The 24,246-nt window shown below is 37.7% G+C and overlaps 1 protein-coding gene across 1 annotated transcript in view; it reads right to left on the bottom strand.

Annotated features, from left to right (window-relative positions):
• The window catches only part of ITGB6 (integrin subunit beta 6), an 82,899-nt gene extending 59,207 nt beyond the window's left edge, over window positions 1-23,692 (bottom strand). Inside the window, exons 1-7 of the mRNA XM_003406002.3 lie at window positions 23,622-23,692; window positions 22,797-22,876; window positions 19,275-19,479; window positions 18,425-18,671; window positions 6,830-6,995; window positions 5,433-5,594; window positions 3,690-3,785 (exon numbers count right to left, since the gene is read on the bottom strand). Coding sequence (XP_003406050.1) covers window positions 3,690-3,785; window positions 5,433-5,594; window positions 6,830-6,995; window positions 18,425-18,671; window positions 19,275-19,479; window positions 22,797-22,876; window positions 23,622-23,682 — 1,017 coding nt within the window. The 5' untranslated portion in view covers window positions 23,683-23,692. The remainder of the gene's footprint in view (window positions 1-3,689; window positions 3,786-5,432; window positions 5,595-6,829; window positions 6,996-18,424; window positions 18,672-19,274; window positions 19,480-22,796; window positions 22,877-23,621) is intronic.
• Between the last annotated feature and the right edge of the window lie 554 nt (window positions 23,693-24,246).

Here is a 24,246-nt window from a genome sequence, read left to right as displayed (position 1 = left end):
CCATCTGGGTTCAAGGTGGAAAGGATGGAGGAAGGGACAGCCAGGACTGCAGAGGAATGTGGCAATGGGTCAGGTATGCACCCCCTGTTCTGTCTATATGGGGTCCCTAAACCTTGATAGGTATTTTCCACTCAAAACTCCAAATCCCTATTTAGAACATTTGACCCAATTTGAGAAGAGATGAGGTGCTTGCATTATAGTGTTTTGTTTTTAATTCACTCAGTAAATATTCAAAGAACCTATACTCTGTACCAAGAACTGGGCTAAACAGGAAGATGAACAAGACCCATCATTCTCTTCAAAGAACTGATAACCTGGGCTTTTTGCCTCCAGAGCCAAGTGTCCTTTGGTAGTACAAAAACCCGCTTGTGCCCCCTGTGCTTTAGATCTCTCACTGCGTTCTAAAAACAATTTGGACATAAATCAGTGCTTATAGATGTTAGCGAGTAAACTGGAAATTTCTATTACCAATATACTTCTTATTTACCCTCTACGTGCTCTATTTCAGCATTGTATCACAAATACCAGGTCATATAAAAATAATTGTTATTAACTTTAACAAAAGTCATCTTTTCCAGTCAGATGTAGACATTTTGAAAAGAAATAGGAAATTTTAAGGAGACCTGGTGGTACAGTAGTTAAGCGCTTGCCTGCTAACCGAAGGGTTGGCAAAAGCTGCTCCGTGGGAGAAAGATGTGGCAGTCTGCTTCTATAAAGATTACAGCCTTGGAAACCCTATGGGGCAGTTCTACTCTGTCCTGTAGGGTCGCTAGGAGTTGGAATTGACTCTATGGCAATTGGATTTTTTTTAGCTTTTTAATAGGGTATTTGAAAAATCTTCCAAATAACTCCAGATGATTAATAACATGATTCGAAAATGTAGTAAAGAACACCGATTTAATTGCTTTTTATCTCAATATCTCACTCAGAAGGAACAACTAGTCAAATTAGACAGTTGGGGCTTAGTAGCCTGATACTATCTTCATGCAAATTAACATAACCATTTAAAAACAACAGAGGAAATCTAATTTTTTTTTTAACTTGGGTAATTGAATCCTGATTCAAAATGGTATTTAGCACTGGAATGTAATATACTACTTAGTGCTCAGTCTATTATCTACCATTATCTTTGAAACCCTATAACTGGACAAACAGGAAACTATTTATAATAATAAGTTGGCTCAAAATCATCTGTTTGCTGGAGTCTGGGGTGCACATTATAGTTATTGAAATGAAGGCAAAACTGCTTACTTTATTCTTTCCATTGTCTGTTCATCTCTTTTAAATTTTACAGCAACACTACACACCTGGGCTGTCCAAAGCATCTTACTGAAATTACTGAAGGAAAAAAAAAAAAATCCCAGTCATTTTTACTGCAATCCCTGAGTAAGTAGCATCAATCTTATCTGCTGCAAAGACAGGGCCACCAAGGAACCTACCCTACTCCCCGCCTGCGATGCAGGCACACAACTCTGGTTAACACATAAGTCTCTGGCGAACGATTTTCCTTCTGTAATTTCCATTAGAGCTACCACTTAGCTGGTTTATTTATCTTATTGCTGGTTTTACTTTTCAGTGATTTTTTTCTAGTTATGTTCCTTATATCACAGCTATCCAAACATGTGGCTGCACAGGGCTCCTGTACATACAGGGCTCCTTCTAAGAGATTTAAACTGAAAAGCAACACCAACCATTATCAGTCTATTTTCAGTTTTCATGATCAATAAAACATGAGATCAGCTTTTGCACGCTGTCTGAAGCCTTCAGGGAAGTATAATGTTGCTGTCATTATCTTTCGACCAGGCTGCTACCTACCCCACTAATGCAGATGGAATGATGAGACAGTCAAAAAACAAAATACTGAAACGATCAGAGTCGTGGAGTAGGCTGCTGACCTGGCCCACAGCATGGCTCCCTGAGAATGTCCCTTTGAATATAGTGGGGCCTGGATGGTAAAAGCCCACAGGTGATGACAGGACATAAATTCCCCTCATAATGAGATTAATAGGCAGGCAAAATAAATGTCCTGCTGTTACATTTGAGGCAGGCTCTAATCTGGGGCTTTCCTTGGAAATGATCATTTCCTTTGCAGCAAGGGAACCGTGGATGCAACTAGCTTAAATTCGACAGGTTCTGTTTTGCAATGTAGTTATTTTTCATCTTCTTCTGTCTTTTTAATAGCAGCTCAGAGGAGGCGTATAAACGAATTGTGGGTCTTAAAGACTATTGCCAAAGTGAGCTATAGAAGTCTGTGTTTATGATCATCAATCACATTCCCCAGACTCCCGTTTTAAGAAAAGTTCTGTGCACACCCCCCCCACCCCCTTTCTAAACAGGAGCCCTGCAGTGGAAGAGATGTTGTGACCCCCTGGGTCCTCTCACTCTAGCCTGAAGGATCAAAAGCAGAATAGGCTCGCTATTGTATTTGGGGTTTTTTTTTTTTCTTAATCTTTACCACAACTCTACTACTTAAAACCACTGGAAACAAGTATCACATACTAAAAAGCCTTAAGAAAATGCCCAGATCGGGTGAAACCACATGGTCTGTGAGTAGAACAAAGACCTTGAGTATGTAGTTTGATTGCAAGGGACTTCCGTGGCTTTCAGCAGAGGGCAATCTGGACTTGGAGTACAATACCCTCCTCTCATTAGAAATGCAAGATAGGATCTCCTCCTGGATCCTTTCCACAGAATCCGATGCAAGTTCACGGGCTGCACCATCCTTAGTGGAGAGTGGCGTTTAATCAAAGCCTTCTGTGAAATAATCTCACAGTTTCCTGAGCCCTGCAGTCACCAAGCAAGTTAAGAGGTCCTTTCAAAAGGAATGGGAGCTCAGATTCTGAATTTAGGAGAATTTGATGATTCTGCATAAATGGCACGGGCAATTTAATGTAAACCTGTTTTCTCTACACCATCTAGGGCACATGTTGAAGATTCCTTACTTCCCTGAGAAGCTGTAGGTCAGGAGCAGATTATTTGCTAGTACCCCAATTTGTGGCATTTCGACATATTGTTTTTCTTAGGCTGAAAAGAAGCCGGAGAAGTCTCTGAAGTTCCCATGTGCATTGTACAGTTTTTTGCAAAGTGGTTCACAAGCATTGTTTCATCTAACGAAACATTTCCTTTTCTGCAGCTGGCGGGTCCATCCAAAAACTTGAACTGCAAATCCAGCTACTTTAGAGGAGAAATTATTTTTTGGGCCCAATGTAGCAAGTTTTTTCTTTCAACTTTCCGCTTCTTATTGCATGAGTTGTGTCTCTACTTGTGTATTTTCTATGTGTCTAACTTGCAAACATCAAGGAATTTAAGGTCAGCCGTTCTCCTCCCACGCCCAAGATTTTCTCGGCCCTCTGTTAACTACCTCCTCATTATATGACATAGTTCAAGGGGAGACAGGCTTTTTCTTTTAGTGGGTAGTTCTGTACTTGTTGTATTCTCTTCCAACTTGTTTCATTTCCATAACTCTTTCTTCTTTGTTTCACCATATCTACCCACTCACCCCAACTGCACCTTCGTCTTTTTAATTTAAATTGCAAGCAAATAACTAAATCTACTTTGTCAAGGGCCCACTATATTTGAAATGTGTTAATGTTTATCTAATGGCCTTTCCGTGAGTTAAATTCGCAGAGTTAATGTTAAAGTTTCATGATGCATAATCTCCCGAAGGATCCCAAATTATGTTTGCTTACCTCATATAAATGTACTTGTTCTTGGGTCACAGCAAAGATCAGTAATACGTTATTTTGCACCAGCTTATCAATGAGTTGCCCAATTGTTGGATATTCCTAAAATTAACATAGAGATTTTTAGTACCTTTTTAACAAAAAGATGTAAAACAAAGGAATGTTTATTGCAAAGCTCATATCTAAGTAGGCAAAAACACAATCAGTGTCATTCACTTAGTTGGCTTAATGATGGTTTGTTAAATTGTGTAAGTCCAATTAGATATTCATTCCTAAGAGTCCATTGCAGTGCATGGGGTATGTTATGCTCTGCCACTTGTAAGCAGAGCACTTGAAATTTATTTAAAGACTTAGAGTGCGTCGTATTTTCAAGGGTAGAGAACCAGTTCTTCTCTTTCTAAGTGCCACTTGCCAGCAGGCTAAGAATGTTACAGCTCGGGGGGAGGGGGGTGGCGGGTAAACCATGATGGATGTGACTGAGGTGACCCTTTAGTTCCTGGTGGAATTGGATGAGATGGGATGACGGGTGAGGAAGGGACAGCTTGCTGAGGAATGACATACTGCAATCCTGTATCTGCCTGATTCAAGACATTCCTTGAGTCAGCTCTTGGGTTTTTTTTTTTTTTTTTTTTTGCCTTTTTGATGTCACAAATTGGTTTTATGGGGTCCCGTGATATTTTTACAGAACAATTGAAAACACATTACATAGTCGTTCCCAGGTGATATGCGCACTTTAAAAAAAAGAAGTCATTCGTATCAATCATCAGATTTCAAGCTGGCCTCTACTCTCCAAGGCTGGAAAACAGCATATTGGCCTGTTATATCCAAATATGCACAGTGTACAAAGAGGAACTCAAATGAGGAAATTGCAGGCAAACAAACTAAGGATATGTCAGTTATGTCCGAAGGCCACCAGAATGAAGGAACACTAATAAATAAGACCTCCTGTGCACTTATGTGGTACGATGACACATTTTCAGCACTTCTGGACTATCTCTGCCTAAAATCTTCTTTGGAAACAAGGTTCACATTGAGGAAAATGTGTAATTTTGCCTAAAATACTCAGGTAGATTACCCAACTACGAATCTGGCTAGTATGTACCTTCTATCAGGGTTGGATTTTTATTAGTAGAGATAGCAGGTCATACCAATTTTCCTGAGTCTGACATTTTCAGTCTCCCTTGCTTTTCAACTGCCCAAACATTAAGCATCCTTCATCTTTCATCCTTAAGCATCATGACCTTGGGGCCCCTAGATGATTACTGTTCTGGTCTCCCCCCACCCCCCATTTCTGGGGCTGCCGTAAAGAACAGAATGAGCTGACTGTACTGCTGTTCATAGGCCCTAGGATCTTTGAGAAGTCGGGGAGGTTCTGGGATCTCGTGGTAGCATAGCAGGTTCAAACTTCTCACCACCCACTTGTCCTTCTATGGGAAACTCTGATGGTGGTGAGGATGGAGAGAAGACAATTCGTAAATCTCAAACCAGAAAATATGTACTGATATTACCAAGCTTGGAGCCCTGATGGGGCAGTTTGAACCTACCAGCCACTCCTTGGAAACCCCATGGGGCGGTTCTACTCTGTCCTGTAGGGTCGCTATGAGTCGTAATTGACTTGTTGGCATCGGGTTTGCTTTTTTTTTTTTTTTTGATCACCAAGCATGGGTTATTCTGCTTTGCATTACAACAACTGTTGCTTCATTAGCTTTTGTATAGCCCTGACAACAGTACAGAGGGCAGGGTACACACCAAAACAGTTGACATGGAATATTCATTCTTGCTGTCCAAGTGGCAGAGTCCGTCGTTAGGAATCACGATGCCTGCCAGTTTGCTGTCCATCCCAAAATGAGAATCTGCATCACTCACAAAGACCAGGAGGTGGAGGGAGTCATTCCGCCAGCCAATTTTTTCCTACAGTGAGTAAGAGCATTTGGGTGGTATTGGATACAGGCAGGCACTTATTGACGGTGGATTAATTATACTTGAATACATTCAGATTATTAAAAAAAATAATGCTGGCCAATCTATTTTAGCTTTTTGTATTTATTGTGGGTTGATAATATATTAAAAACATGAAATTCTGTGACATTTGCTTTTTCTGGGTAACATTTTCAGATAATTTATGTTTCAGAAAAAAATAGTTCCTCTGCAATCAGTATTCAGTTGATCTTGACTTTTACATAGTTAATTATTTTTACTGTCCAGCTTTCAATTCACCAGAGAAATGAGAGGAGGAGGTGGTGGGAGGTCATAGATAATCACAAATCCAAGCTGAAGCAAAACTAGTCAAAACACAATACAAGATGGATTCAAAATAAGCCCGTTTCATTAAAATGTCATGCAGTCTTTGGACATGTATTTCTCTTTCTACTGATATTATCCAGAAAGTATGAGCCTAAATATAAAGATAAGAATTTCTTATCAAAACATGGCCCCAAAGCACTATTAATTAAGATTGCCTCTTAGCAGAGCACTTGCCTTTAATTATTAGTCCAGGAACCAGCTGGACAAAAGCTCATCCTGGCGGCACCATCCCACCTTATCCCTTCTCTTCTTCCCCTAGTTCCTCTGCCCTTAACAACTCCTAGGAGCTTGAGCCCTGTGCATTTCCTGCCATTTTCCATAAAGGGCCGTTGCCAGAAGACAGGGGCATTACTCTCATGAGTACGTGTCTGGTTGTCAAAAAGGAGTAGTATTCTCACTGTTGTTGAAATAGTGTAGCTTCTGAGGGTTGAGCTAGTGTAGCTCCTGAGGTCGTTCAAAACAATAAATGTCTAACCATACACAGAAGTATAAACAGGATATTTTTACTTTTTTCATTAACGTTCACTTTTGATTTTTTTCCCATAGTTAATTTCAAAATTAATCTGATCCCTATGTTTGAAAATTACATAACTATGGTTTTGAAAAATTTTTCCCAAAGCTGCTACAATTTTCTGAGATTACTCAAATTTTAGGTATAAAGAGCAGTCCTCACTTCAACATGGTTGGAATAAGTTGCAAAATTTTTGTGTTTTAAGAAGGGTCAAATGTAGAAATTTGGTTATTAAATAACATACAAATTCAGCTAAGCTTTTTCAAAGTAGATTTATTAACAAGAGATGAGTTTATGGTCACAGAGTGAAACACTGCTTCTCCCAGTATACCTTACACACAGCAGCTTGCATAATTGCATCAAATCCACCTTCTGGTGTGTCAATATTCGCAGAAATTTTCTGATTCTTCACAATTTCATTGAACCTTTCGGCATCATTTGTCAGTGGCAAAATATGCTTGAATCCAAATGTAGGTAAGCAGAAGTATGGAATACTACTGCAAAAGAAATATATAAAAAATTCTGGATAAAATATGATAGACACGGTACACAACGAATGGATCTGGTAGCTGAGTAACATTTCTTTAAATCAAGATTAATTTTTCGAAAGTGACTGACTCTGTAATTTGGCCATGAATCTCACAGTGAAGGTTGCTGTCATCATCCCCCATCCCATCCTTTCCAAATTGGCCACATCAGCTAATATTTACTGAGAGCTTATTGTATGTCCTACACTGATTCAAACCCAGATAATAAATAATCAAGTAATCAGACTCTTCACCGTGGGAGGTGTGTGTGTGTGTGTACATGCGCGCGCGTGCAACCACTATTTTCTACTGCCTTCAAACAAAATCCACTGTTAGGTCTACATGATAACAATTCCTTTGAATTCCAATATCCTAAGCTATCAGCAAGCATGTGTTACCTGTAACAAGACCTAGAGATGGACCTGTCTTCCTTCTCCTCTATTCCCGCCTGTATTCTCAGTCCTGCCTTTTCAGGACCCCAAAATCAGGGCAGCACTCTGGGTTCTAGGACCCAACTCTACTGTGGATTGAATAGACTGCTGTGGGCCAGCCTGGGAGTAAAACTACCACTTAAAACATCGTACATATAGGATGAGGTCTTCACCAAAAGTATTGCAGTAGAATAGGAATCTGGGGGATGAATTCAGCCACATCTGATTCTGAAAGTGAGTTACAGACCTTGGACAAGTTACTTTACCCTTCTAACCTTTGGAGTTTTCATTTGTAAAATGGGAACAACAGTACAGAGCAGCGGTTCTCAAAATGTGGACCCTGGACCAGCAGCATGAGCATCACGTGGGAAGCTGTTAGAAGCACAAAATCTGGGGCCTCACCCCAGACCTACTGAATCAGACCACTGGGAGTGGGGCCCAGCAATTTGAGCTGAAACAAGCCCTCCAGGTGATTCTGATGCATGCTGAAGATTGAGAACCAACCACTGGTGTAGAAGTAAAAAGAGACAAAAAGGAATAGAGATGCTGGTTGAGGTGTGCAGCCTACAGAGTGCCAGTTGGCTCTCTTAAGAGCACAGGCAAGGCCTGAGCCTCAGCTTTGCAGGTTAAGCGGACTATCTTGTCAGCAAATGAAGAGAAGTTGCAGCTTTAGGTGTTGGCCTCATTTATTCCCGTAAGTAGTCTTACAAGGAAAACAAGTCATAATCCGATGTGCCATCAGGCTGCAGAACAAGGGGAGCTTGGGGACTCCAGTGCTGAATGGCACAGCCCGAGATGTCCCAAGACAGCCATCTCCAGAACGGATGCTCCTGGGCCCACCTGGCCCCTTCTCCATGTTTTCTTTGTGTTGCATATTTTGCCAAGGTTGTCTCAGCTAATACAATTTGGGAACCTCTGGCAGCCAACAGAACTAGATATTCCCGAAGTGCTTTGATTAAGGCTCTTGGGTAGATGTGGCCCACACTTGCTTCTGTGCTACCCTAACCCACCTGGTCTGTTCATTCAGCTGTGTCAAGACACTGGGTCTGGGGGGCCCAGGACTGAGTCTGGGTCTGTCACATTCAGGTAATTTTGCAAATTTCCTTTCTGATTTATTCTGTTTAACTCTCAGAAGGCAATCTTATTCTATTTTTAATACCTTGTATCAAGTTTTATTGAAACTCTGAAGTGCTAACCACCGATAGTATCTACCAAGCCGGGTTGTTGTAAGGATTGAAAGAGGTAAAATATGCAAAGCACACAGTACAAAGAGCTTTTCCTAAGTAAGTCATCAAGTCACTTCAAACAGAGTCTAGCAGAGATCTGAGGACAGAAAATGCCTTTGGCTACTATCTCTAGAACCATGTATTTTTCCTGGATTAAAATAATAGTGCCTGTTCATTGAAGAAAATTTAAATTTTGCATAAAAAAGTAAAGAAAAAAAATAAATTTTAATGATTGTAAGATGTAGCATAGTTTATTTGATCTTTCCACTATTGCTGAACATTCATTTCTAAAACCTTTATGTAATTAAGTAATGGAGTGATCCCTTTACATACATCTTCACAAACTATTCTGTATCTTCGATAAATTCTTGAGGGAGAATGGCTGGGTTACCTTTTGATATATATCAACAAATTTCTTTCCAAAATCTGTCTATGTTGCCATTTCTGATATTGGTGTATAAGACTACATTATTGTAAAAAACAAAACTGTACCATTTAATTAGTTAAGAATATCAATTTAATGTTATTTTTAATTTGTATTTTATTACCACTAAGTTTGAGCAGTTGTCTGTATGTTTCTTGACATTTTATATTTCTTCTTTTGTCAATTGCCAGCTTATATCCTTTGTGCATTTTCTTATTAGGGTATTTTTTAATTTTCTAATTTAATTTTAAGAATTCTATCTCAAGAATAGCCACTGTTTGTCATTTTTCTTTTAATTTCATTTATGATGTTTTTGGATATATGCCTTAACCTTTTCCTACCCTCAAATACAAGATGTATTTTAAAGTATGAAATGAAGAAGGGGTCTAATTTTTTTTTTTCCAAATAGTTCACCTATTAAATGAGTAATTTAGCATCCATTCTAATTGCTGCTGCTGGGTTTGAAATAGCCATGGGTGACAGGAAGTGCACCAGATTTAGAGTAACAAGACTGACAGTTACCTCAATGTACTCATCTATAAAATGAGAGTTGTTATAAGGCCTATTTCACAAGGTAGTTGTGAGGATTATATGAGATAAAAAGGATGAAACTGTAGGTATACCAGTATTCCTGGGACTTCACTATTCTTGGAAAATGTTTGTTTAATTTTTCGGGGGGAGGCTATTGGTTTACAATATGCCAAAATGACATCTGAGCAATTTCTGCATCCAATCAGGTTTTTTTTTTGTAATCAGTTTTCATCTTTGTTTGATTAGAATTGTTTGATCTGTAGATCTTACTAGAACTCTATGCTTTTGGAAAGTAGAATGAAACTTTAACTCACTGAACAGATTCATGCGATGGGAGACCATGTAACTAAAACCAAGCAGAATGTCAGAGCTGGGTCACTCCAGGCATCTTTGAGTGGAGACTGCCCGTGTTCTTGTCAGAATTTTCCCTCTTACAAAGGTCAGATTTGATTGTTAATTTCTTAGCAGAGCAATTGAAGGGAGTAGGTATTTGTCACCAAATGACCTGATTCTGAGTCCCTAGACAATGATAATTTGCATCTGAAGTGTAGGACAAATTATGAAACACTAGAGAGAGTTTTTGTTACAATTTTAAATAAATATTCATAAATAAAGTCTCTAGTGATATATACCAAAATGTTAACATTATCTTTTCTGAGTGGGGTAAGAAATGATTTCCATTTTCTTATTTTGCCGATCTGTATTTTCACACTGGCTTTATTACCTTTGCAATAAGAAACTATACACAGTATACTCCTATGTTTATACATGTGTTCATGTAGTAAATCCTTTCAAGCATTTCATAGTTTAGTTTCCTCCTCTTGAAAAGCTACAATGAGCTTCTCACTATTGGTGTCAGACTTAAAAAACAACACACAACCTACATGGAATGATGTTTAAAAAAATCTCAAAACGTTTCAGAGAGTTAGAAAATTCAACTTCTGTGCTATTGAATGTTTTAAAATGCACATTACAACTCATTTACAAATATTAAAATGGGGGAACCATGATATTTGTTGCTGTATTTTAGGCAACAGTACAAGCGAAACGTCTTTCAAAAAAAGTAAACCACTGTGGCAATCTTACATGATGAAATCACTTTCCAGTGACTCCCCATTCAGGGAAGATAAAGAGAGAAAGCCGCTGCAAAAAGCATCAGAGATTAGATTAAAACAGCCGGTTTTTAAAGTGTGGTCCACAGACTCCTGGGTGTCACTGAGACACTTTCAGGGCGTCTGTGAGGTCAAAACCATTTTCATAATAATACTAAGATGTTGTTTGCCTTTTCCACCACGTGGGCATTTGCACTGATGATGCAAAAGCAGTATCGAGTTAAGCTGCTGGTGCCTTAGCACAAATCAAGGAATAACACCAGACTGCAGTGGTCAGTCCTTGTATCATTACTCCCAACCACTCTAAAAAAAAAAAAAAATACCTTGAAGCAGTAAAAGTTATTAATTTATTAAGTCTGAACCTTTGAACGCTTTTTTAAAAAATATTCTCTGCGATGACATGGGAAATATGCATAAAGCATTTCAATTGCACATTGAAGCATGATGTTTATAGAGGAAAAACAATTGTGCAACGTTTGAGCTGAACTGGCTTTTCATCTATTTATCATTATATGTATATTTTTTTATGGAACTCCAGTTTTACTTGAAAGAAAAATTGACAACCGAACTGTTACTCCAACCTGAGTATTTGGCAGACATGTTCTTAAAAATGAACAAAGTGAACCTGTCACATCAAGGAAAACAACTGTCAGTATTTTTCGCCAAAGACAAAATTCAAGGTAACAACAGAAAATCAGAATTTTGGAAAACTTTTATCTGCCATTCATGAGATTAACAGCTTCCCTATGCTTAACGACTTTTCTCATGAGATTGTGATTTTTTGATACTGTGTCGTGAAATTTGGAAGATCTGCATAACTCAGTGAACTGATATTTTCCAAATGACTAATGCATTGTGTAATAAAGTCATGCATGAGTAAAAGAGTCATTCAAGTAAAAGACAGACCATTGGATTTTTAATGTAACAGAATATGAAAATTTCCTTAATATGGTTTCAGATTCCACATTGTAACTAACCTTGCCTTGTTTTGGTGTAATATCAAAGAAAAATGTCTACAGTCATCTGAAGAAGCTATTAAGTATTCTTTTCTTTTCCAACTACATATCTATGTGAAGTTTGAATTTCTTCATGGAAGTCAACCAAAACAAAATATTGTAACAGAATAAATGCAGAAAAGATACGAGAATCCAGTTGTCTTCCTTTAAACCAGAAGTTTAAGAGATGTGGAAAAAATGTAAAATAGTGCTAATTTTCTTGTTAATTTTTTTGTTTTGGAAAATATACTTTTTTTTCAAAAATATATTATTCTAGTAATATATAATTACTTACTATAATTGCTAAATGAATGAATACATATTTTAAAGTTTTCTCAGTTTTAATTTCTAATATGGTAAATATCAATAGATAAAATCCATATAAACTAAAGCTATATGGAGTCTCAACAATTATTGAGACTGTAAAGGGGCCCTGAGACCAAGAAGTTTGAGGACTACTAGATTAAAACAATTATAGTTAAGTTAATCAATGTTGATGAGGAGAAGAAAATTAATATTTTGAATGCCTGTTGTGTTCTAAGCTCAACTAATAATAATTTAATTCTCATGATTACCCTGCTGTTGTTGTGGTGTGCCATTGAGTCGATTCTGACTCATAGCAACCTATAGGACATAGTAGCACTGCCCCATAAAGTTTCCTAGGCTGTAATCTTTATGGGAGAAGATCATCAGGCCTTTTCTACCTTGAAGTGGCTTGTGGGTTCGACCTGCTGACCTTTTGGTTAGTAGCTGAGTGCTTAACCATTGTGCTACCAGGGCTTCCCTCCATTGTGCTACCAGGGCTTCTCTGATTATCTTACAAGGTGAATATTATTATCTTCATATATAGGTGAAGAGACCAAGCTCAAAGAGAGTAAGCTGTTTTTCCAAGGTTATAACTTAAATGCAGGTCTGAAAAACCTGATGCTTTACTCTTACTTCTCATTGCTTCCCTACTAAAGAAAGTTTTATTCTATAATTATAAGATTTGAATTGATCGCAGAGTTGACTTTTTGTATTTGCTGCTTGGTTCCTGGTGCGTATGAGTCTGTGTGTGTGTGTGTGTGTGTGTTGGGGGGAGGGGGGTGGTATCTAGACAGAGAGCCTGGAAGAATTAGGGATGTGATGCAAAAGGGAAAAATACATTGCAGTAAAAAGAGACTTGTCATTTACAATCTTAACTAAGGGGAAAATTTGCCAAGAAGATTGAAAGAAATACCTTTAAAAAATAGGAAAATATCTACCATTTCTGGAGTTTAAATATATGATCCTCTTTTGGGTCCCCATTCACTACACCTTGTATGCTGCTTTAGTTTCCTCCTAACCATGCTCTATTGTTGTTGACAGTAAGTACTATTTATTGAGAGCTTATCATGATCAGTCCCAGTGCCACCGGCTTCCATTCATTATCTCATCCAATCCTTACAACCACTCTGTGTGATCAGTATTATTACTCCAAACTTATGAATGAAGAAACTAAAGCTTTGAGAGGTGAAATGATTCACTTAAGGTCACGTTACACATGAGTAGATGAATCAGGACCTAAATCCAAGGCGACTTGGAAGCCTATGCTCTTAGCCACCATGCTACATCTTGTGCCTACACCCCCAACAAATTTCATTTCCTTGAGGACTGTAGTTTCCTTCTGGATAACCCCATGCCTAGCACAATGCTTGTAATCTCTAATGCTAGTTAGAGATTAGTAACTCTTTCCTAAATGAATGAATAAATAAATGCATGAATGAAACACACAGCTAAGTAAAGAACCAAACTGTAATCATTTTCCAGAAGCCCGATTAAGAATAGGACCAGTTGCCTCATTGTTAAGTTAGTTCAAGATGCTGGGCTGCCAGTTTAGCTGAACCATCCAAGCTTGCTAATTTTAATTGTTTTCTGTAGTGATATTCCATATTCATTGCTCTCCATGGTTATGATTATACTTCAAGATGGTATGTCTTATCTGGCCTGTGACAGGAGGAATGATTTTAAACACACCCCCTAGGGCAGAGATAAAAACGTGTTGCTTCAAGTTGATTCCGACTCACAGTGACCCTATAGGACAGAGCAGAACTGTCCTATAGGGTTTCCAAGGACCACCTGGTGGATTCAAACTGCTGACCTTTTGGTTAGCAGCTGTAGCTCTTAAACTCTACACCATCAGGGTTTCCAGGGCAGAGATAAACACTACGCCATCAGGTTTTCCAGGGCAGAGATAGTACTAGGTAATCCTAGATGGGATTGCTCTAAGAGATTTTCTACTGAAGATTGTTGCATAAAAATATATCAAATAACTAAATACAAATTTTAGATAGATGCAACATTCTCTGGTTAAACAAAAAAGAAAGCCCAGAGCATTAGAAATGCTTTTATATTAAATAGGAGGTTGTTAGCACCACGCTAACACTTAGCAGTGAGTCAAACAACTGATAGGAATAATCACACCTTACTATTATTATCTAGCACTTTTGAGAGCACAAACCATTATAACTATTTCTAGAACTCTGTTCAGTGTGGCAGAAATTGCTAGGCACCACCTAGTATTCATTCTTTCCTTCTTCCCTAGTGACAGAATTCTGATTTTATTTGGAGTAGCAATGTAGTTTCCTTGCAGCAACTGTGGCTATATAACTGAGTTCTGGCCAATGAGATGCAATACAAGGTGTTGGATAAAATTTCTGGCAAAGCTCCTTAAATTGGGGAAATAAAATTAAACATGCATTTACAATTAAATAAAAATCTTGCCAAACTGAGATTAGAAGGAAACTTTCTTGTTTTGATAAAGGGAATCCAAAAATCTTTAACTAATATACTTAATGGTAAAACATTAAAATTTTCCCCCTAAGGTAATGAATAAGACAAAGTTATCTCACTACTTCTATTTAAAATTGTACTGGAGATCATAGCCAGTGTAATAAGGCAAGAAAGAGAAAGAAGAGGCATAGATATTTGAGAAGTTGTTATTAAAAGATAGAATAATCACATGCATAAAAAATCCAAATCTACAAAAGACAGATTAGAACTAATAAGAAAATTTAGCACAGTTGTAAGATAAAAAGTCAGTATGCAAAATCAATCGTATTTCTACATGTTATCAACAAACAATTGGAGAATGGAATTTTAAAAAACACTGTTTACAATAGCATCAAAAAATCAAATACCTAAGAATAGATCAAACAAAAAATGTATAGGATCTTGATCCTAAAAATGACAAAACATTAATGAGTATAATCAAACAAGATCTAAATGAACAGAGATATATACCATGTTCAATGACCAGAAGATTCAATATTTTTAAGACGTTCATTCTCCCTACATTGACTTATAGTTTCAACACAATCCAACTTAAAATCTCAGCATATTTTTTTAAAGAAATTGATGAGCTGATTCTAAAATTTATATGGAAATGCAAAGGATCTAGAATAGTTAAAACAACATGAACAATAGTCAATAATCAAAACAAGAAATTGAAGGACTTATACTCCCCAATTTTAACACTTTTTATAAAGCTATAATAAAGATAGTGAGGCATTGGCAGTGACACAGGTGTCAATGGGACAGAATAGAGTGTCCAGAAATAGACTCACTCATGTATGGTCAATACCAACAAAGGCATCAAGACAATTCAATGAGGGAAAGAAAAGTCTTAACAAATAGTGCTGTAACAATCAAATATATTTATGAACAAAAAGATTAATCTAAATCTTGTTCCTTCGATTTAATTACAAAAACTCATTTGATATCATGGTTTAACATTTGGCTGCTAACTGAAAGGTCAGTGGTTCAAACTCACTAGCCACTCTGCAGGAGAAGCAACCTGGTGATCTGCTCTCATTAAGATTTCCCCTCAGGAAACTCTATGAGGCAGTTCTGTGAAACTGACTTGATGGCACACAACAGCAACAACAAAGGTAAAAGCTTTAACCATAAATCTGCTAGTAGAAAACAGAAAAATCTTTGTGATGTTCGGGTAGGCAAAGATTTCTTAGATAGAACAAAAAATACAATAACCATGAAATTAAAAATTGATAAATTTGACTTCATCAAAATTAAAAAATTTTTGCTTGACCAAAGATATTTCTAATAAAATAAAAACACAAGCCATAGACTGGGAGAAAATATTTTCAAAACGTATATTTGAAGAAGAACTTGTATCCAGGATATATAAAGAACTTTCACAACACAATATTAAGAACACAAACAAATTTTTTGAAAAACGACTAAAAAACTTGAGAAGATATTTCACAAAATAAGATGTAAGAATGAAAAATAAGCACGTAGAAAGATGCTCAACATCACTGGTAATTAGGAAAGTGCAAATTAAAACTACAATGAAATACCACTATGCAGCTATTAGAATGGCTGAAATTAAAAAGACTGATGATAGCAAGTGTTAGCAAGGCTGTGGAGCAGCTGGAACCCTCATAAATTGATGATAGAAGTGCAAAATGGTATAGCTAACTTTGGAAAACAATATAGTAGTTTCTACAAAAATTAAACATATACTTATCATATAATTCAACAACTCCACTATTAGACATTTAAGAGAAATAAAGGCATGTCCACACAAAGACTTATACACAAAAGATCATAGCAGCATTTTTCATAATAGGCAAAAATGGAAGCAACCCAAACTTCCATCAATGTGAGAATGAATAAACAAAATATAATAAACTGGAACAATGGACCGTTTCTTAACAACAAGAGGAACTATTACTTAGCAACACACAACATCATAGATGAACCTCAAAAACAGTAGGTTGTGCAAAAGAAGACAGATATAAAAAAAGCACAGACTATATTATTCCCTTTTTATGAAGTCCAAGAATAGGCAAAACTAATCTAGAGTATAGAAATCGGAAAGTGGTTGCTTCTGAGGAAGTAGAACTGACTGTAAAGGGGCATGATGGATCTTTGTGAGGTGATGGAAAGGTTCTACGTCTTGTTTTGGGTGGTAGTTGCGTGGGTGTATTCAATTGTCAAAACCTGTTGAGAAGAACACTTTTGATGTGTGCATTTTAATGTATGTCAATTATACCTCAAAAGGGGAGGAGGTACAGACAGCTGGCATGTACCTCTTATTGATATCCCTCTCTTTTCATCTCCCTTCTTGCTTGGAATGAAGAAGTGATGATTAGCACCCCAGCAGCCTTACTGGACCATGAGACTAGAATCCAAGGCCCATCAATGGTGGAGCAGAAAGTAGAAAAATCCTGGAACCCTGATAGCCGTGGCGTTACTCTATCAGCCCTGAATTACCTTTCTCTGGACTTTTATGTGTGAAAGAGAGAGAGAGAGAAAAAATCTCTCTTGTTTAAGTCACTCTCTCTAATACTTGTAACCAAACATAGTTCCTAAACAGTTACAGTCAGTAATGAATTTCTTTCACTACCAAATTATTTTTGGCTAGATTAGATTCTAGTTAGGGACCACACTGAAATGTTTTAAAATGATATAATAAAAGCTATTTGTCTTTTATAGAGATAATGCTTTTAGTGCATTAAAATATCAAAAGTCAATATATGTTTGGGAAATCATTTCATATATATTAGATGCATAGCAGCTAAGGGCTTGGTTTGAGACCAACCCAGATCTTGGTACAGATCACTGGTTAGTCATGTGGCTTTGGGAAAATTAATCTTCCGTTGATTAGTCATGTGGCCTTGAGCAAATTACTAACCTCTCAGAGGCTCTGTTACTTCCTCTGAGTATAGGAATAATGAAACCTGCTTTAACCTGCTGTTATTATGAAGATTGAATAAGGTCATGTAGGTAAAACCTTCAGCATAGAGTCTGGCATAAGGCAAAGAGTAGTTCTTTTAAATATGCAACTGACTGTACAGGTAAGCCATCAGAAAGCAATTTGCCCTTAATCAACACCTGGGTAATACTTAGTTTTACATTTGACAAGTACAGCGACCACCCATCTGTCACTGGAGGCTTGTGTGTTACTAGAATGCTGACCAGGTTTCAGCAGAGCTTCCAGACTAAGAAGGACTAGGAAGAATGGCCTGGCTATCTACTTTCAAAAAATCAGCCAGTGAAAACCCTATGGATCACAATAGTCCAATCCCATTGTGCATGGGATTGCCATGAGTCAGGAACCAACAACAACATAGCACATCATAACAGAGTTATTGCCTAATTTTCTAATGAAGGCTGCAATGGCCCTCTCCACGCAATAAGAAAAACCCACATTTCCTAAAATACGTTAAAGGAAGCTGCAAAAATTATTATTTTGGCAAAGGTCAACTGTAGCGGAGAAAGACATTCTAAGGGACTATAAGTCACTGTTATATAGCCTCAGAATATGGTGGTCATTGTGAATAGGGTCTCTGAGCACCAGGGATGGTCACAGTCCATTTGCACACTCCGCAGCAGTGGACCATGCAGTGAAGGACTCTGTCCCTTGTCTGCAGAACACAAAGCCAAGTTTGCCACGTCTTGACCTACACAGGGAGGCAGATGCTGCAAACGCTGCAAGCATCCAAGGCTAGAACCCTGTAGTTAAGATGACATCACCTTGTCTTCAAGCAACTCAGGCAAATGAGCAAGCTGCTGAGTTCCAACCAGAAGGGAGAGAAACACCAGGGAATTTGCAAGCTCCCGGCAAGCACAGTTCAGCTCAGAGCTATTGCTACAGAAAATCACTGCATAAAGATGCCAAAGAATTATTTACTTACCTGCAAGGGTTGGCGATTTCCTCTGGTGTTGTTTTCATAAAAGGGGAGACAGGTTTTTCCACAAAAGAGCCGAAGCCGAGTCTAAAGTTGCTAGTTAATTTAGACATCTCCTTCGAAAGCAGGGAGCCCAGCTCTTTGATTGTGTTAAGGTCGTCATCCATGGAGGCTGAGAGGTCCATGAGGTAATACAAGTCTACTGGGTAATCCTCTGTCTGGCGGACATGCACCTGCAGGGTCTGTTCTCCACCTGCAAAGCCCCCACAGGAAACGTGAATAAATGAAAACACAGCAACATTTATTTGTAACTAGCCTATCACTGGGCCACCTGGCTATTTCATTTCAATAAGAACTTACTGAAGATATTTATGATTTCATGAACTGTGGTAGGTTGTAAATGAACAAAGTAAGCGTAGGGCTACTGAAGGAAGTGTATTTTGGGATATTTTATACCTCCTAGGGAGAACTAGCATCCATTTAGATGGAAGATAAGCTGATTGTGTGTGTGTGTGTGTGTGTGGTTTTAGAAAAGAAGAACAAAATAGAGGGGACTTTAAAGCTGTATTAAACCCTTGAAGAAATGTGAAGTTTGGGTAATTGAAATGGTTACTACTAGAGAAGGGTTTTTTTAGTAACACATTGGAAGTGTAAGTGATCGATGTGAATAAAGACAAGTGTTAACCTAGCAACTATTTCCTTAAGAATGGGAAATTTGAGTCTCAATAATCAATGATATATAATACAGTGCAAAATGTACTAGCAGAATAGTCATATTACCATATGTGAAAGTATTTTTATTTACATGAGCCAACCAAGAATAGAGGTTCCCTCTTGTCAAAAAATTATAACATACCTGGTCTTAACTTAAGAATCAAGCTTTGAGGCGTGATCTGAACAATGTTGGAACTATTTTTCTGTCTGCCGACACTGAGAGGCTTATTCTTAAGTATTTCTACTTGGGAAACAGGGTTTTCGATGAAGGTTAATTGACATCCTTTAGCTAAAAGATTCGCTGGGGTATCGCACCTTTCACCAGCTCCTGATGGGTGGGTAAAATTCTAAAAGAGAAAAGAACAATAAAGAGAGAGAGAGAGAAATCTGCATTTCTTTGTAAGATAATGGCAACTGACTTTTTTTTTTTTTGGTGAGGCATCTAGCTATACTCAGTGTAACATATTCCCACATGCCCAACATTGATTGTAGGTCTAAAGTTAAGTTACAGCAGAATAACCAGAGAATTCTGCCAGTAGACTTGGAGTAAAATTGAAGTCTTCTTTTAATTATATCCAACTGAGCTCACATTAACAGTTTTTTTTTTTAAACCCCCTTAAAAAAAAAAAATTTTTTTTTTTTTTTTTCTCTAAAACTCCTCCTGTACCATGACCAGACCTTTGAAATAGTTGAATTTGTAGACACCACCTGTGAATTGATCTGTCTAGGACAACCTCTAGGTTGATGGACTTCTAGGAAAGTGTGCCAATAGAAATCCATTACAAAGACAGCCTTTTCTGTGGGTTCCTTTTCTGTGGGGTTATAACATCTATCAGCGCTCTGTACCAGTCTTCATTTGCTGATGCATTACCCTTATATTACAGCATGAGTTCACTAAGGTTGACCTCTTGGGGACTTTAAACTCAGAGACTGAAAGTGTTTTCACTTCAATGTGTTTTAGAACTTCCTTCAAGATTTGGAGAAATAAAAGACAAGGTGATTTAGAAGACCACGTTTTGCGTAATAACCAGGGTGTTTTCAGCTTCGGTCAGATCCTCCTGGGTAGCAGGGGGCACTGAGATGCAGCACTTCTGGGTAGAGAGAAGCCCAGACCAAACAATGCCTGTAAACCCTGCAAAGCCCAGAACAGAGAGGGGAGGGAGCTCAGGGAGAAATACCTGTCTTACCTGATAGCCACAGCTGCTCTAGAGCTAACAAGGCTCTAGGCAAAGTTGAACTTGAGGCCAATTGACTCTCACACTTGTAGAGAAGGCTACAAAATCCTTGTGTTGCTTTTTCTTGGCCATTAGAATTCTAAGCCACGCCTGCTATTTTCACCAACTAGGAAAGTTACATTTCTTCTGAAATTAATTATTTTTAAAAAATTTATTTATTTTGTTGCTGTTGTTTAGGACATACACAGCTACACATACACCAACAGTTTCTATGTGTACAGTTCAGCGACATTGATTACACTCTTTGAATTGTGCAACCATTCTTACCTTCCTTTCCTGAGTCATTCTTCCCCCATGGACATAAAATCACTTTGTCCTCAAGTTCCCACCTAATCTTTCCAGTTGTTGTGGTTAATTTGATCCCATATAGGTAGTTCTTAAAAGAGCATACTGCTCAAGGTAGACATTTTTTACTAGTTAAGCTAAACCGTTGTTTGGTTTTAAGAAGTGAAATTAAGTTTTGAGAATACAATTTGCTATCTTTAAGTTATGCCTGTGCATATTTGAGGGTCCAGTAAGGAATACCGAAGAATTGATGCCTTTGAATTATGGCGTTGGCAGAGAATATTGACAATACCATGGGCTGCCAGAAGAACAAACAAATCTGTCTTGGAAGAAGTATAGCCAGAATGCTCCTTGAAGCAAGGATGGCAAGATTTTGTCTCATATGCTTTGGACATGTTATCGGGAAGGGTTAGTCCCTGGAGAAGGAGATTATGCTTGGTAAAGTAGAGGGTCAGCGAAAGAAAGACCCCTAATGGGGTGGATTGACACAGTGGCTGCAGCATGGGCTCAAACATAGCAATGATTGTGAGGATGGCACATGGCCGGGCAGTGTCTCGTTCTTTTGTACATAGGGTGGCTATGAGTTGAAGGCCCCTAACAACAACAGGACAGGCATAGCAAACTCTGCAACTTCCCATGATGTACTCAAGCCAAACAGTGGTAATGATAACCACCTTCTGTCTTACTGAGCTGGACAAGACCTCAGGATCCTTCTCAACGTAGTATCACTACTACTACCTATAAAAAAAAATAGTCACAGCTTTTTCCAAAAGATCAGAGGTGGTGTTAACTATAGAATTCATTTTATATCTGCTCTAAGCAGAAGCCTAATTTAGTTTTTGCTTACTTTAACTGCTTGAACTGATATACTGATAACTACTTCTACTATTTAGAGTGGCCTCTTAGAATAACCTGGCCCCAAAATTTGATGATAATTCGGCTACCAAGTATCATTCACAAGTAGAGCAGTCAGTAGGAATTTAAATGAAAATTCTAGAAGCGGGTATTTTGCCAGATTGATTTGTTAATTGACATCTCTGGCATAAAATTAACACTGTCTTCTTCAGGGAGTTAAGGTCCAAGAAACATGTGAATTTTACTCTCTTTGTATGTGTATCCTCAACCTGCTTTCAATACATGAGCTTGAAAAAGCATGATTCCTTAGTCCTTTTGTTTGTGTCCCATCGGGCAAGGCAACAGTGTGAGAGTGAGCTCCATATGTGTCTGTGAGGCCTTCCTCTGTGGATATACTTTAAACTTGGAATTGAGTTTTCAACAATTACAGCCAGGTCCTGATTTGGGCATCCAGGTCTGTTCCCCTTTGAGCTATGCTCCTCAGGTCTTGCTGAACTTGGTATTTGTATGGTTCAATATGTGTTTAGATTCTCTTTTTGAGATTTAGTCAGCAGAGAATTGTTTTAAATCCAGAAAGCTAAGGCAACTCTCTATAACCATGAATCATTTCTCCATTGCTCCACAGTGTCACAGGACAGGGAGTGACTTAGGATGACTTGTTACATATTCCCCAGTCACCCTCATACTGTTTCCACCTCACTATCGCTTTGACTAGGTAAGGAATGTATGTTTGGGGCTTTGTCATTGCCGTGGCAATGAGTCACTGAGCTCATGAAAATGCAATTGTTAAAAGAATTTGATAATGTCTAAGCAGTATGTTTACTCAAACTTAGGATACTTGTCCTTAACTTGCCTTTGAACCTAGCAGTGGTTCAGAACGAACCCTGGTTCCCAGATGGAAAACAGCTATAATATTGAACTCAAATGTATGTTTGACTTTAGAAAATGTCATCTCTGTGATTTCTGATTATCCAGAGAGCCTCAGCATTTTACATGAAACCAGTTATAAATGGCTTTAAAATGATAGTTAAGAGTCAAGTAAAAGAAAAGATCCTGAGTTAAGGATTGTTCAGACTATTGGACATCTTCTCCCTTTACAAATTGCTTTTTAAAGTAATCACACGAATGACTCCTTGATCTACGAATGCCTCCATTTTCCTTTTCTAATTAGTTTTACTCATACAACCAACCCCACAGAAAGCAGGAACTATCAGAGCTATCGCTGATGGAATTCACATAAATATAACTGCAAACATTTTTAAAAAACTGGTTGAGCTCATTTGTTTTACCTCCTGAGAACACCAGGCACAATGAGGTCCAATGAGTAAGCAGCCTGCACAGGTCTCTGCCCCTCCCAGGGCACAGCCACCTATGTTTAAACCCAGCAAGACACAAGGGATTAGGTGCACCTTCAGTTATTCTATTTACGAGACATATGGCTCTTAAAGTATTTAAACAAAACAGTATTAAAGTTTATTTTAGCCTTCAAAGATCAGTGATGAAATTAGCAAATTCCTATAAATGCTTATAGCTTACATCATTACATTGAAAATAAGCCAAAATTATATTTATCTTCTTTCTCAAAATGTGAAAATAGCTAAAATGTTCACAAATGTAGAATCATCATTTTTATTATCCTTATTCAGTATTTGCCCCTTTAATTTTTAAAAATTGTTTGCATATATTAAAAATGCTTCTTTCTTCTAGTTTGTTCTATAAGCCTCATCTAAAGTACAATTAAAAAATACTTCTCTCTTAAATGTAGCCTATTTCTATGCTTTCTCAAGGTTATTACTTTCAAGCGGATGTCCTTGTCAGACAATAAAATAGTTAGAAAAGTTTCCAAAATGGTTGTCACAATGTTATTAAGAAGTCCTATCATAGAGTAACGCTGTTTAATTCTCTGCATTAAAACCTCTGTGTAACCTTTGTATTTATTTACCTTAAGCCTAGAGCATTCATTGTGGAAACACCCCTGTGTCTGCGTTCACTCAATAGCAAAAGAGCAATTGAACAGATCAAATAAAAAATGACTTCTGATTTAGTTCCTGAGCCAAATGACAGGTTTGTCAAGGATACCACGAACTTAATACATCGGAGAACTTAAGCCTTACCTTGCACGTAAGCATTCCTTCCTAGAAATAGAAGGAACAGGCAAAACAGTTCAATCCCCATTCGTTTTCACTTCTCGCTGTGCAGACAGATTAAAAAATGAATTACCTTCCACATCACAAGACCAAAGCTGAACATCGTTAAAGTCTGTCTTTCTTGAAGCGTAAAATTTGAAATACTACTTACACTGCTTTGAAAAGAAACTTGAGATGTAAACAAAAAAGCTTTCATTAAGACTGAAATGAAAACAGAGGCTACCTGGACAGGTAAAGAAGAAAAGCTGTGTTTAAAAGCAACTTCAACATGATTTACTTCCTTGTTCTCCTTATAAGGAAGGCAGGTAGGTGTACAATCACCAAGAGGTGGGGAAATTCAGTCAGGAGAAATTTTGTGTAAATTCTATGAGTCTCTCTGCATCCTAGAGAAAGTTAATATCTTTTGTGAAATATTGATCAATGAAATGTCCAAAGAGAAATTGAGACGTGATCTAGAGTTGTTTCTAAAATAATTGTAATTCAATGTAAACAGTAAAGATGTTTCAATAAAACACAGTGACGCACAAGGAAGGCTTAAAAAAGTGAATGAAATGAAAATACCTGAGATTTTTATATTCCATTGTTAACTTCT

Source organism: Loxodonta africana, chromosome 6 (genome assembly GCF_030014295.1).
Source record: "Loxodonta africana isolate mLoxAfr1 chromosome 6, mLoxAfr1.hap2, whole genome shotgun sequence".
NCBI classification, from domain to species: domain Eukaryota; kingdom Metazoa; phylum Chordata; class Mammalia; order Proboscidea; family Elephantidae; genus Loxodonta; species Loxodonta africana.
This window is presented reverse-complemented; position numbering and strand designations above follow the sequence as displayed.